This window comes from Acanthochromis polyacanthus, chromosome 6 (assembly GCF_021347895.1).
Source record: "Acanthochromis polyacanthus isolate Apoly-LR-REF ecotype Palm Island chromosome 6, KAUST_Apoly_ChrSc, whole genome shotgun sequence".
Taxonomy (NCBI): Eukaryota; Metazoa; Chordata; class Actinopteri; family Pomacentridae; genus Acanthochromis; species Acanthochromis polyacanthus.
This window is the reverse complement of record NC_067118.1, coordinates 29,204,092-29,219,669: the sequence shown is the minus strand read 5'-3', so window position 1 is coordinate 29,219,669 and position 15,578 is coordinate 29,204,092. Positions and strand designations below refer to the sequence as shown.

Here is a 15,578-nt window from a genome sequence, read left to right as displayed (position 1 = left end):
ATCCTGACTGAAAAGCTGCTACAACAGCACTGCAACATGCTACAAGGAGATTAGCTCCTGTGATAGAGGGCACATTGGAATGCACATATGTTAAACATAACATCTCAATAAAACCGGAGATCACAGGCGAGCACGGGTAGAAAGCCAGAGAGCAAAGATCGACTGACAGCGAGGAAAATTTGAAAGCCTCCCCATATATCTACAGCCCCGCAAGCAGCAGCAACAAACCCAAGCACAGCAAGCCAACACAGAGGTAAAAGCGAAGACGCACTTGAAGAGGAAATGTTGTTTTCGGCAGCACTGTGTACACACCTTGGCATTAATATAGGGGTCAAAGGGCCCACAGCGTTTGAACTCTTTATGGTCTACAGAGCTCTGGGAGGGAGGAAGAGAAGATAGGTCGATGGTTTTGATTCAGACAAGCAATGAACAAATGAATGTTGATCATAAATGAGCCAAACTAAATATAAAGGAGAAAAAAAAATCTGAGATGAGTTAATAAACAATCAGATGTCATGAACAGGCAGGAAGAAATGACACAAAATGAGAGTGAAATTCTTCTCTGTTTAGCTGATTTCACATCTTAATGTGGCTTGTTGTTTGATCAAATTTAACAGTCCTGACTATATTTATAAAAGCTCATATTGGGTCATTTCTCCTCATCCCAAACAGAACAGGCCAGAGATGGTTTTGGTCTGGGGGCTGTCACTGCAGTAAGCAACCAAACAAACAAAAAAAAAAAAATCAAACACAAGAGTTAAAATGGTTAGAGAAAACAAGCAGTTTTCACAGTAGCACAGTGTCAGAGCGCTTCAAGTGTCACATTATGAAAGAAGAAGTCAGACTCATGATGCTCTGAGGTTAATGCAGTCTGGTCACATTCTTTTTGACATTCATCTTGTCCAAACATAGATCATGCCATGCTGAACTTCATGATGCAATCAAAAGATCTCTACATGGCATTTGCTGCCAAAAATGGCCTCTTTACCAACTGTGAAAATGACCAACTTCCTGTTAACGCTGACTCATTAGAACTGCAAATATGAAACTAACAAATTAACAAATGTGCTAAAAAGCATCACTGGTGTAGAAGAGGAACACTACAAGGTCCTAATGTGTTTACTACATACATATGCACTGACAAAATGAAGAATAAATCAATTTAGTGGTGATGTCACTTAATTACTGCCTTCACTTAAGACATCAACGTCACTGTAGTATTGTTTGCCAAACAACACCAAAACTATAAGAGGCTAAATCCACACTAATACATTTTCATTTTATAAGAGCTTCATATGTTCACAGTTTAAGTATGATATACGTGTGAAAATGTACGCTAAACGACCATTCACATACACTGGGAATGCAGGTGCTGGTGTATACATCTATGTTGAATTAACCACTGATTGTCAAAGCTTATGTCTTTCTTTTCTTCAAGAAAACAATCACGTGAGTAGCGGGTAACGAATCAGGGAATGACACAAGTCACAACTGAGTTCTAATCCCAAAGCAAACATGGCTATCTGCATCATTGCTTCCAAAAGTCTAAGTTTGTACCCATTCAAACTAAATCACAATCCTGGAGTTTTCCAAATAAAGTATTGCGTGCAGCATTTTCAAAAGTCTCCAATTCCAGGGCCATAAAATGCCAGAATAGTGTGAATGATAGGTGTAAGCAGACACTATTTGTTTTAATTACAAAATGTATTAGTGTGGATGTAGCCAGACCGACCAAAATAAACACATGCACGCTAACACAGCAGAGCAAACGCAGAGACAGACCTGCTCGTTGAGTTTGGGGTGCGAGGGTCCTTGGTGAATGAGGAGTTTTACGATATGCTCATCTCCCTTCCAAGCAGCCAGATGTAGAGGGTAGCAGCCCTTGTTGTCCGCGATGTTGGTCAAGGCCTCGTTTCGTAGCAGCGCCTCCACGACGTCGCTGCAGATGAATGACATGGCAGGGCAGGTCAAAGAACGCTAACAGCATAAACCACACTAATAAATACACACAGTCTTAGCAAACGGCCAATCAATAGCTTTATCCTCCTCAAGGGACAACTGTCTGCAAGGGCAGACCTCATTTAAAGCAGAGAATAAACATGGAAGCTGAAACAGGCAGCCAACAAGCATTTTTCCCAATTCCCAAAGTTAGTTATCGCAGATCTACCTGTGTCCATTAAGGGCGGCGTGGTGGAGAGGGGTGTATCCAGTGTTGTCCACACAATTCACATTGGGGCCTCTCCAGATACTGTTGGAATGAGAAAGGCTTGTTAGGCTTCCACAACAGACACAAACATATCTCACCAAACAAACACTGCCAATCCCCCTGTAAAGTCCCCAACTGTGGGTGTGACTGACTTTGCTCTGATTGCTATCTCAGTTTCTCACAGCAGCTAGTCCACATACAGGTGGGAGTGTACTTTCACAAACTCTTCCTCTCTGAAGAAACATGAGATGGTAGGAATGAAGAAACACAAGGCCAAAAGCACGATCAAACCAGGAAGCCAGGAGCAGGTTCACACTGAGCAGCAGCTAAGATGAGCTAATTATGTCTAGTTTACTGTAACTCTGTGCAACCAAATCTGGAGTACTCTGGTCCAAGTCCTGAAGAGGAACAGATTTTCGTTATGCAATGTAACCAGCAAAAAACAGCATTGTGACAGAGCCAAAAAGCAGTGCACGGTAAAGTGTAAGGTAGGCCTGCATTAGCCCAGCACTCCCGTTCATTTGAGCTGAACTCAGCTGTCAGCTCAGATTGGTTTGTTTCTTTTAATTTTGCAAAGAGCACTGTGGTGAGGAGGAGAAAGAATGATGACAGAGGGGGCGGCAAAGAAGGACGAGAGGGAGTAATTTAAGAAGCTAAAGGATGTCTGGTGAGACACAGTGCCAGGACGGGATGTGAGGCTCTCTTGAAAGACCTTAGCACATTCTAAATAAATCATGTGACGAGGAAATCCCAGCACTAGTGAACCAAATATCCGAGACCAGAGCCATTTGCCATACAGAAAGAGAATTGGAGCAAAACAGCTGGGCCTCACAGCGAATCAATCATAAATGGAAGAGAATTTTTCAAAAGGAGATTAGAAATAGTCTTTGCTCTTCTACTGTTTACTTTTGATATATAATAGAAAACTGTCTGAAATGCAAAATACTGGTTTGACAGCTGGACAGCTTCATTAATTATTACTGCCTTGGATTTTGATTCAAGCAAGGAACTTCTATGAATGAAGCCTTTGGGGAGAACCAGAAGAAAGAGCAGCAGCACAGGCTATTTGCAAATCATTTCAGTGTAGAATAAAAGTTAAACACCAGCTCCAGGAGTTGAACGCCTTCACAGACACAATAAGAATTGATCCGTAACATAATCAGCGAGTACAAGGTGTGGCAGCAGGATGCTCAGCGTCCTCATATCAGCTTCACAGCTACTGTGTGACTTTGCTCCAAACGCACAGCTCGTTTTTGTCGCAGTAATGGCTGTTTTGCCCCCCTAAAATACATCTCCCATAATAGCTCTCAGAGCAGCCTGCAATTACACAGTCAGAGCCGTCTCATTAAATAAGTGTCTTGGAGGGCTCTATAGCCTGCAGAACAATGGGCCTGACAGAGCATAGACACACTGGGATGCACCACTCTACTACTCATATTCTAAGCTGTTTATTTCTTCAGAAGCCCTTCTGGGTCTCATCTTACCACGTCAGGCAGCCACGAAGTCATGGGACATCAAAAGCAGTGCTAGGAGGAAGCACTAGAGTGGGAAAATGTGGTGGGAGGAAAGTCCAGGGACTGATAAATTTCGGTTAGACAAGGGGAAAATGTGTAAGCCACGACTATATGACCTCTGACACCATCACATATATGTATATACTTCCTCTAGATTCCTACTAACAAAATTTGCAGTAAAGGGCACAGCTACACTGCCTAATGCATGGCCGCTGAACAGATCAAAAGGGAAAACAGAGACGGAAACAGACCTCCAGTTGCTGTCCTAGATAAAAGAGTTATGTAACTGCTTAGAGCAAAAAATCTCTTATACAAATTATCATAAACATGGACGGAGCAGTGACTGCAAGTGGAGAATTTACAAAATCAGCCATAAGGCAGTCACAATTATCAGAGCGATGCACGATTATGCACCTAATTAACATGACTTTTGATTTCATTGCATTGATTGTCATATGCAAGTAAACATCCAGCTTAGCTTGTGTTCAGTGCGCTGTAGTTTCGAATTTTGACAACAATTTCTTTTGTAAGATTGTTTGTCTGTATATGTAGCCCTGTGACAGACTGGCGACCTGTCCAGGGTGTCCCCTGCCTTCGCCCGAGTCAGCTGGGATAGGCTCCAGCACCCCCCCGCGACCCTAATGAGGATAAAGCGGTGTGTAGAGGATGGATTTCTTTTGTAAGTATAAAAAAAGCTTTGCAGGACAAAACTCCATTAAGTCAGACATACCATGAGACGCATTACAAAATTTCCCTTTCACATATAAAGTCATCAATCTGGAGCAAAAGCTAAAATTTACGATGTCATTGCGGCTTGGTCCTCCTCATCGGTCATGACTCTGATGTGTCATCGTTAAAAGAAGTTCTAAAAATGCCACTCAGAAAAATAAAAATTGTGTCAGATCTGCTTCATGGACAAACAGGAGTGTAATATATCATAAGTCACATTATTCTACTAGTTAGTTCTAAATCAGTTCATTAATCCTATCAAAATCCATTCCATGCACAGGGAATGAAGATGTCTGCTCATTGCATTTTTCACTGTCACAGTATTTGGTTTGCTATTACCAGAGCTGCCTGCAGCAGCAGCTTTAAGCGCAGTACAAGTGTTGCGTCCCCTGAGCATTTTGGCAGCATGGCACTCAAGGGCATGAGTCAGAGTGGTGCTCGACAATCCACTTCATCCTCTTACTATGGCTCACAACCAACCTAACCGAGGGATGGGGCTTAGGCCCAGAGCAGGGCAATGGGCAAAACAGACTTGATTTGGTTTGGGAGGGGGCACATTCATGGGAACTGACTGAGGAATTCCTGTTTGAAAGGCTGAGCTAATCCTTAATTTGCCTGAGGGAATATCAGCGGGATGAAGCCTAAGTTTGAAAGAGATTCTGGGGGGCTGTAATTTTGTGTTCTATAAAGCCTGGCCACTACCAGAGGAGGAGGGATAATAATAATATTTCCTCTCTTTTATGTATTGTCTGCATTAGTTTGCAGATATTAGTCACACATGCTGAAGAGATTTTAAAAAGGCTGTCAATTCCAAAACATGTAGGCTGTAACATAAATCTCTTTTGTGTTTTTCCTTAAGTCCAAATGTCAGGGAAGTCGCTAATTAATACAGAAGACACTGGAGTTTGCTTTCAGTTTTGAAACTCAAGCACAAAAAAAACAAATTAAAGAAGCTAGCATGTTTGAATGTGTATGCAAATTAGACATACAGCTGCAGATAAAACAGATAAATATTGTATTGGTAATATGATACATTTGAATGAATCATGGCTAGACAGGCAGGCAAAAACAGAAGGAGCACATCTTGTATGATAATTACTAAATGCTAACTCGCTATTTTGTAGCAATTATGATCTGGAGTAACTAGAATTACTCGTTCCATACTTTTAGTAACCAACACCTGACACCAAAAAAAATGTGTTGTCTGTAATTTTGATATGAATATGCACAATAACTATAACAATAAAAACAATCTAAGAATACCTGAAATGCCATGAATAAGCTTTAGTTTGTATATCTTCTCTATGCATTCACACTCATGCAAACATTTGACCCTTCAGATAGAATCCTGGATACATGAGGTACGTATGACGCTTAGAATTTTTTTTTTGAGTTTAGAAGAAAATGTCTCAGAAGAAACAGCAAGGGAAATTAAACCCAATTTGTTGTTGCTATAATGTCTTTTATAATTCAATATTTGGTTTAATTGGTTACATGTTTATGTGCACTTTGCTCAATAAAAGCATGTTCGAAACAATTTATTCCAGTTCTTTATTCAGAGAGCATCAGTTATTCAGTGCTTGGGGTGTACCTATTAAAGCAGAAAGAACTGTATAACTTATACACTCTAAAGTGTTCTCAGTGGAACCAAAAGTCAGAATACATGATTACATTTCTATTTATGGGGCCCTGGAGAAAAGGAAAGGCAGAAATCAGTGGCAGCTTTCAGCAAATAAGAACCCAGGTGAGTTTGAACCCAGTGTCAAATAAACAGATTTTTCCTCCAGCCTATTAGCAGTGTGACCACACTGCCAGGGGATTAGTCTAGCCCAGGGCAATGAGCCCAGCAGTGACTGGCGTATGTCAGCCACCGTAAGGGAAATTGGGCTTAATTATGCATACTGCTGGCTGGTGTTGAAACCAGATGCCCTGCTGCCAAACAGTCAACCTGAGCATCTTCTCCTCAGCAGACTATGAAATACCTGCTGGAGTCTTCCAGGCCTGCTGAGGACTAAACTCACTGAGTTAATGAATGAAAACACTCAATGTCAAAATATCAGGTATGAACCAAAGGGCTACAACTGTAATTAAGTCGTACACGATCATCACAAAGGAGAGCACAGCTACAGCTCTGAGGCAGTATTACAACTCGCACAGCACAGACAGGCAGATTAGGCAATGGAGTTCTAATATATGGTATGTTCATAGCAAAACTTGTCTTCAAACTAGATGCCAGGAGAATTTCTTGATTGACTTCTTTATGTGGTTTATGCTTCTGATCACTTTTGGTTGGGGTTTTATTTTCTAAAGCTCCCCCAGAGTCCACATGGCATGAGTGGGCACAAGAGTTACAGCCATGGAAACAGGTCTGTGTCACTTTACTTATGCACAGCAGTGTTTTGAGCTAAATGCTAACCTGACCAGGTCTACTGGTTAAAATGTCACCCATCTTGGTGATAAATGTGTGAACATGCTTTTTGGTAGTGCACATGTAATGCAAAGTATACCTCAGGCTTTTGCAAAGTACTGCCCAAAGTGAATATCCGAAAGGATAAATGATTTATCTGAGAATTTAAGGGATCACTACAGATGTTACAGAGACCACTGAGGGGATATGAATGTCTACACCAAATGTTACGAGAATTTCTCCAGTACTAATTCCAAACCTTTTGGTTGTGATAGAGGAAAACTCAGCAGATCACCAAGTAAACAGAATTTATCCTTTGAGGAATAAGAATGTCGATTTAAAAATCCATAGCAATCCATCCAGTAGTTGTTGAGCTATTTCAGTCTGGACCAAAGTGGTGGACAGACTACTCAGCTGACACTGTCATGCATAGAGCACTGCTGGTAGCAAGGCTCACTAAATTAAAGAAAAGCAGTGAGTGACAGTCAACATTCAAACAAATGCCGCTGAATCATATGAATCTTGTTTTAGAGCAACAAAAACAGATCCAGTTAAAACAGATCAAAATATACTTACTATGACAGAGGTACAGCAGCTCGTTAGCTAATGCAGTTGTAGTCTTGTCAAAGCCTGATTGAGTTTTCATGGCTCATAAACACACCATAGTGAGCATTTCACAGTGCAACTGTGTTGCAGCAGGAGGTGTGAATAAACTGCATATGCCCAAAGACTATGATCAGAGCAGTCCAATGGGATCCAGCAGAATCAAGATGATGGGCATGAAAATTGCTGGTGACAGGCTGAAAAGGTGACATGAATATTGAAGGAAAGAAGAAAAGCGATAGGAAAAGAATCAGATGGAGAGAGAAAGCAAGGAAAGCACATCCAGTTGCAGCCTGTCCTTCAGCAATTTCCCACACTGATTTCACAGCAGACGCTACTGCACAACGAACCAGATCTGACTGCTCACACTAACCTCCACGGAGCAGTACGCTTATTTGCTCATTTTCATTTTCAGCTGAAATACTGCCGGGTGGCTAGTTATTTTCAGTTAAGCTGATAACCCACTTCTTGAAATAGACTTCTCTATAATCTAGTTTGCATATCTGAAGATTATGTTTAAAGTCTCTCAGTTTGTTCATAAGATTAATCAGCAAAGTAATCTTGAAACTTAAGCACACCAGTTTTTCGAGTTGAGATTTTTTGTGACTCATTACACTCATCCTCAGCTTATCAATGATATGCTGTTTGTGTAAATCTTAAAGTGTGTTCACAACAGTGTTGCCAATCTGCTTAGTTGTGCTAAGACTAATCCATTCCAGAAAACTTTGTTGGGCTTACACCACATGCAGAATTTTTTGAAAACATCTAGGCTAATTTGTTTTCTGCGTCAACATACTGGGCAGCGCCATGACTCCAGCTCCAAGTACAACATGTTTGAAGTCTGAAGGTGGAGTAGAGGTTGGCGTGGGCCCAGCAGGTGGGCAAGAAGACTGCTGAGAGCAGCAGAGTGGGAGAGAAAGGAAGACGCCAGCCAGCAGGCCAGACGGATGAAAATGTCTGGGTCGGGGGCTGCAAACAGCCAGCGAACACATGTAGCCTCAACAGGACGGGGGTATGCCTGACGTCTCTGCTCACTGTGGTACCTCTTCCTATAAATGGATCCAAAAAAGACACCACACACACAGACACACCACAACCTCAGCAGCCTTATCTCTTCCATTTGTCCATTTGTTATTATAAGGTTTTCAGTGAGAGGGGTGAAATAGAGTTCACATAAACAAGCACACAGCGGTGTCAGTAAACGTGTCCGTACATTGCTGTGGTTCTCATATCAACTTTCTGCTTTCTTTCATGAAGGAAGCACAGAGAGACTGAAACTGTAAATAAGCATTTTCTTTTAGAAAACAGAACTAAGAGAGACTAACATTGAAAGTGATAATAATGTTGTGAGATGTTTTCATAAAATTATTGGCATTATCAGCATGGCTTGGCATCCTTAAAAGATGTGTTTTCTATTTCAGACAACTTCAAAGCAACCTTTTCTCTGACAAACTAATCAAGAAACCCCTGACCCACTTGGATGAAATCTATTTTTAGCACACCACCATTAGTTTAAAGAGGGCTACATACTGCATGCAGCGGACACTGTATCTGTCGGTTTCTGCTCCCCCACATTCACATATGTGCAATTCATCCTTACTAAGTGCCTTTCTGCCTGCTTTCTCGGACTACACAAACATGAGGCGTAAACACAACGTGCAGAGCAGCGCATCGCAAATTCAGATGCTCCTGGAATGCTAACATGGTGGTGTTAGATTTCTCAGCTACCACTGCTCCCTCTGGTTTGAACCAGCTACAGTTTCTTTCAGATCGGAAGTCTAAAAATGATGAAATGTGACTGGTCTGTTTGCCCGGCTTTTACCTCACGATGATTTGATCTGAGGTCCCTGCCAGTTGGGTAGAAGTGGTAGAAAGTGTCTAGTTAATGCCGTCTGTCTGCCCAAACTGTGGACAGTGAGACAGTTTGCGTGAACTTCTCGCTTCTGTGAAGCCCAGCTAAGGAATGAGTGTCAGAACCCCGCTGTGAGCCTGTCATTTGTATACACAGCATCCCCGCAGTGCACCTTCACACATACATGCACACAGGCCCTAATAAAAGCAGAGGCTAGAGGGAATTTTGTTTTTAAAAGGACAGCATGTGCTGGTTCTCATGCAGCAGATATCCTCTCTGCTGACACCAGTCTGACAGCATGGGTCTGCTTGGGATGAGCCAGAAACTGTGGATGTAATGAGATGGAATGATTTGGAGTTGTGCCCAAGCCTCTTAAAATGCTAACCAAGTCATCAAAGTGATACTGTAGAAATGCTTTTCTCGCTAGAATTTAGTACGTTGAAAAACATGGAATAAAGAGAGAATACATTTCAAGAGACCTTTGTGAATCTCTGGAGGGAATCTTTGTCTCCAAACATCTCAATAGCCCCACTTGTTTTGGGGGTCTGCTAATGTTTTCTATTTCTACAGTATTAGAAAACACTAGCTTAAATAAGTAGCGTCTTCTAAATAGGTGGTCCGATTCTACCCAAATGACAGCTCAATTTTCTTTGTCAAACCAAAAAGTAAAAGCCCTGGAATGGTCTTTTGCTACTGATATGAATATGAAAAGCACCATTCTAGGCTTTGTCAGTGGGACAAAGGACATGGCTGTGAAGCTGGGAGACGAGCCCTCATCTGGCTAAGCTCTCAGAGCGTCTGTCCAGGACTCCATGCATTCCTCTGTTAATTTCCCCTCAGTGGGCAGGCACTTTCCCTGCCAGGGACTTGTCTTACCTCCGGTCCAAATGCAGCAGCTGTCTGTGTTTGGACAACCTGGGCCAGGAAGTGCTAGTGACGAGCTCTTCCTGGACAACTCTGGGATCAAAATGGCTCGTGGGGCCCCTGACAAAAACTACGGTACGGAGGACAAAAAATAGCAAATTTACACCCTAAAATAACTCTTGAAATAGACTCTAATATGACATACAAACAGTATGAATGCATCAAACTTACTTCTGCATCAACAAACTGCAGCCGCATCTGTGTTGCTACAATCATGGTCACCCCCCTGACTTTACCACTCGAGGAAGCCCTGCCCAGCTTATTTAGTGTTAATGGAGCACCATGAAAACAAATGTTTGGGGCAGCGGTGATGTTAAATATGCCGAGGTCAGTGTCTATTCCATGGCAACGGCTGGGATGCAGCCTCCTGGGAAAGCAGACATTCCGCAGAACGGAGCTGTACAACGGCCTGGTTACAAAAACACAGCATGTCTTAACATGCGTCCCATTCCACAGCAAGAACGCCAAAAATCTAGTGGAAACACACATTGCACACCTTCAAAGAGCAGTAATGAAGAAGATTAGATCATTCCGGGTAGCCTGCTTTAATCTATACAATAAACAGGAAGCAATTGTTGTTTACAATTGGAGCAGAAGGCCGAAAGTGCTGCTACTACAGCACAAGTGTAGAAACTAAAATTATGAAGAAGTTGTATTGCACAAGTGGAAAGTAACGCACGTGGAACACAGGAGGAGTGTAAAAAACAAACTTCCCATTCCACATGTTGACAAACCAACACAGACTACAGCTGACTATAGAAAGCAGTACTCACCACAGATCCAACCTCCCCTGACAGGATTACAGGCCTATACTTTCTAACAATGGATGATGAATAAGTCACAATGAGATAAAGAAGAAAAACAATCACACACACGAACCCACAGCCTGTAGCATTTCAGTGTGATGCCCTCAGACATATTGACATTTTGATTATGCAAACTAAATCAAATGTCATACACAATAACAACTATCCCCCAAGCTGCCCTGCGGTCAATACTCTTACCATTTGTTCTATTCTAAGAGCCTGTCCTGTAAGTTCAGGTGTCCACAAGCAACAGGCTTTTTAGATCAACGCACCAGCAGTTACCTCATGTCCTATAAAGTCTAGCCAATAATTTCCCAGAGTCGTCATTAGCAAACACTGATGGCTCAGGGCAGAAAAGATGACACAATGGGCTGTTCAGTCTCTCTGAGGAAGAGACTGAGTCAGGCTTGACTGCATGACATCTCGGAATTGGATTTCTGATTAGAAGGTTTAATGTAATTAACTTGAGCACATAGTGCAGTCTGCACTAAGAAACACTGTGATGCATCACTTCGAACGTCACCTTAACACTTCTGCCTTAGATGAAGATGGCCAGCAGCAGGACTCCCAAAGGAGCAATGTTATATATAGACTGACAGATGTTCACCTGCATGCACTCAGCTTTAAAATAAGTGTGACGATGGTCCACTTATGGCCCTCTGACACTAAGCACTCAGCCTGGCTGTCAGTTTTATCCTAACTAGTGTACCAGCTATACTTCCACAGGCATACAGAACCCTACGTACCTTTAAGGAGTTGGCTCTTTCACAACAACGAAGCTGTTCTTTCCTTTCTTGGTGAGTGCTAATAAGGCTTATCGCACAGAGCCTCTCTCTCTCAACCGTACAAAGTTTATGAAAGTGCATTTCATGGAGCCAGAACAATATGTTTCAGCCTGGGGAAAATCAACAATCCTGTTGTGGTAAGCCTATAATTCAGATAACATCTGCAGGACAAAATGAAACTCTGAACTTATCAGATCTACGTCGTCTTAATATTTAATATTACCCGAATCTGCACGAAGTTAAAAGTAGCTGTTTTTGATAATATAGTGGGAAATTTTATGCAATGCTCAGTTTACATGAAGTGAAGACTCAAGCCTTTATCAATGTCTTTAATTTTAGGCAAATGTTCTTTAGACATGCATTCTAAACATTTTATAGTAACCAAACTTTGTTTTTTTTATTATGAACCCAGGATTTAGAGCTAATAAAGCAGGAGCGGAAACATCAATAAGACGAGAAAACCTTGAAAGAGCAGTGAAACCTGTCTAATCACACACAGAAGGTCTTTCAACAGAAGTGAAAAACCACATCAAATGTTTACCTCACGCAGGACTTCCCTCTGTGACCACTGATATAAATGTCATGCTCCTGCTGTATGCCCACACACCTGATGATAATAATAAATGCACACTCATGCGTAGGGCTGTTGGATAAAGATTTCCAAATGGTAAAAAAAAAAGGTTTATTGAAAACCTGATTCTGACATCTGGCTTTATAATCCACATTCGCCAGCGAGTGTTCAGAGCTAGACTGCGAGTAAGCTATTAACAATGCATTTGTACCAGTTTCTACGGAGCTCTCGGACTGTTTTGTTGCAGATTTCACTAGTTAAGTTGCATAATTGCCTCCCAGGCCGTTTATGCACACTACAGTAGAAGTGGCAGGAACACAGGAGCTGTGGGCTAACAAAGAAGCATGCCTCTGCCTCTGTTACTGCGCTGCTTTGGGTTGTGTTTGTTTGGCAACGCAGAAACAATACTCTGTTAACCCAACCGAGCATATCTGACACACTGTAGACAGGAACAGCAAAAGGATTAGACAATATTTGACACGGACTGAAGCTGCTTAATGGTCTCCCAGTTAGTTCCAGCCGCCTCCTCCTTCCCCCTACCTGAGCAGACTGGAGAGCGGATGAGAGGAGGCGCCGTGGCCGCCGCTGTTGCCGCTTCCACCGGTCCCAGACGATCCGCCAGCGGACTGTCGCTTTCCGGATAAAAGCTTCTCTACCGCGGCCAGGTTTCCTGTCCGAGCCGCCTCAAGAAGCTCCTGCTCCTTTCCCATCGCGTATCCAAGAAAAAAAAAAGCCCAAAAGGAGGCGCGGGGAAGAAGAAGGAAAAAGGGGGGTTTGGTTTGTGGGAGTGAAATTCCTGTGCGACCCCTCGTTCTCCCAGCCTCAAGTTACTCCTGCTGGTGTGAGGAGGAGGAAACAAAAGCTCCTCTCCGCCGCTGGGTCCGTCCGTCCCGGTCCACGGTGCTGCTGGCGCTCAACGGGGGAAAAGTTTGGTTCAGCGGCTCGGCACCAGCATCGAACAAACTTCCTCTGACCAGTCCCCCGAGCGTCGTCCGTCACTTCCTTGAAACTGCCCTTTCTTTCTGCATCTCCAATCCAAAAACCTTCACACACACATACACACTCAGAGAGAGAAGCCCAACCACCGCCGCCCGAGCTGCTGCAGACAAGAGGTGGATGAGATAAAGCAAGATGGCGGCGGGACATACAGTTCATAAATAGGCAGATATGCTACTTTATCCCATCTGGTTTTAAAAAAGATCTACTCTGCTGTCACTCCTACACATTTACAGACCTAGCCCTTTAATCATGTGTTATGAGTGTTATGAGTGTCTAGAGTTAGTCAGCATAAATGAGAATGAAAGGGAAATGTATGCTTTGACTGCATTCATCTGCAATATATTCTTATTATACTCCTCATTCAGAAGAGAAGACACTCTGAGCCAATAGTCTGACTGAAGTCATTATTTTAAAATGCAGGCAGTTAACTAATTTATCAGCAATGTGCAATAACTATGTATTTCTGTAAAATAACACTATTTATTACACTATAAATTTACACTATTTTCTAAGGAAATGCACATTTTATATTTATGCTTTTATTTTTTCTATTTATGTCTATATTATTAGAACAATTTTTTCTACTTATGTTTACATTTTTTGGGGAATATTTTTCTGAAATGCTACCTTGAATTTCCCCAAGGGACTGAATAAAGTATCTATCCATCTATCCATCCATCCATCCATCCATCAACTCTACTCATCTATCTGCTCTACTACTACTCTACTCTCAGTAAAGTATTTCTGATTTTATTTCTGATTATTAACAAGAATCATCAAGAACAAGTCAATTAAATTAAAATACAAAATGTGAAATAATAAATTACATAAATATTTATCACCTTTAAAGTGACTCATCAAGTTCAACACAAGTGCAGCCAACCGGTGTTGCTAGTCACGCAACAGGTGGAATAAAGAGTATCTGAGCGCAATTAATGTGTCTCAAGTGACTGTTGCATAAGGACACCTGTATCTGGAAGGTCCAGTCACTGGTGAATCAGTCCATGCTGGTTATAACTACACCGTTAAGACACAAGAACACTACAAGCAACTCCATGAACAGGTTATTTAAAAGCATGAGTCAGGGGATGGAAGTCACTGAATATCCGTTGGAGTACAGTTAAGTCCATCATTAGGAAATGGAAAGAATATAGCACATGAATAAATCTGCTTTGATCAAGCTCTTCTCAAAAACTGAGTAACTGAGCAAGAAAGAGATTAGTGAGGGAGGCCACCAAGACACCTATGACTCATCTGAAGGAGTTACAAGCTTCAGCCGCTAATATGGGAGAGACTGTGCATAACTTGTTGGTTCTTCAACAGTGAACCTTTATGAGGGAGTGGTGATGAGACAGCCACTGTTGAGTTTTCAAGAAAACATGTTGCAGACTCCGAAGTCAACTGGAAGAAGGTTCTTTAGTATTATGAGACCAAAAATCAAGCTTTTTGTCTCTCAGACAATGTTTGATAGCTATCTACCACTGCAGACCATCACAAACACACCATCCCCACCTTGAAGCATGGTGGTGGCAGCATCATGATGTGGGGATGGAAGGACCTGTAAGGCTTGTAAAGGCAGAGAGGAAAATGAATGAAGAAAGCATTGGGAACTTCTGGAGACAGACTGGTGCAGTTTTGAAGAGAAATGATTTCAGAGAATAGATTTGTTTTCCAGCAAGACGATGACCCAAAACAAATACCTTCACAAAAATGATTTCAAGACAACAAAGTTAAGGTTATGCAGTGGCAGACTCAAAGTCCAGATGTTAAAATACTCAAACATTTGTGGCTGGATGTTTTTAAAGCTCCTTACTCTGACTCTGTGTAAACTGACAGAGCTGAAGCAGCTTTGCGAAGAAAAAATGGTTATAATTTCATTGTCCACAGGTAGGGTTACTATACGTCCTGCTTTACGCAGGATTGCACAGCATTTCGGTATCTTTTCATACATCACACAGATTGACACCTTGCTCCACGTTAAGATTGTCACCCAGTAGCACCTAACATTATTTTATCTGTTCTGTGCCTTGGGTTGTAACTAATCCAGTTTTACTGGTTGAAATAGCTGCAAATTGTTATATAACAATGATTAAAGCCCTTATATACATAGAGATGCTGTTAATGCATCAAAATGACTTTATTTTATGCATGTAGATAACAACAGGTAATTTCTTTAGAAAGA

The 15,578-nt window shown here is 41.9% G+C and overlaps 1 protein-coding gene across 2 annotated transcripts in view; it reads right to left on the bottom strand.

The window, feature by feature from the left end:
* LOC110961619 (ankyrin repeat and SAM domain-containing protein 1A) overlaps window positions 1–13,506 on the bottom strand; it is a 66,943-nt gene extending 53,437 nt beyond the window's left edge. Inside the window, exons 1-4 of one of the 2 annotated variants that reach the window (XM_051949732.1) lie at window positions 12,938–13,506; window positions 2,168–2,248; window positions 1,783–1,939; window positions 313–375 (exon numbers count right to left, since the gene is read on the bottom strand). In XM_051949732.1, the coding sequence (XP_051805692.1) occupies window positions 313–375; window positions 1,783–1,939; window positions 2,168–2,248; window positions 12,938–13,107 (471 nt within the window). In that variant the 5' untranslated portion in view covers window positions 13,108–13,506. The remainder of the gene's footprint in view (window positions 1–312; window positions 376–1,782; window positions 1,940–2,167; window positions 2,249–12,937) is intronic. The other variant, XM_051949731.1, reaches the window with a different exon arrangement.
* Window positions 13,507–15,578: the final 2,072 nt, after the last annotated feature.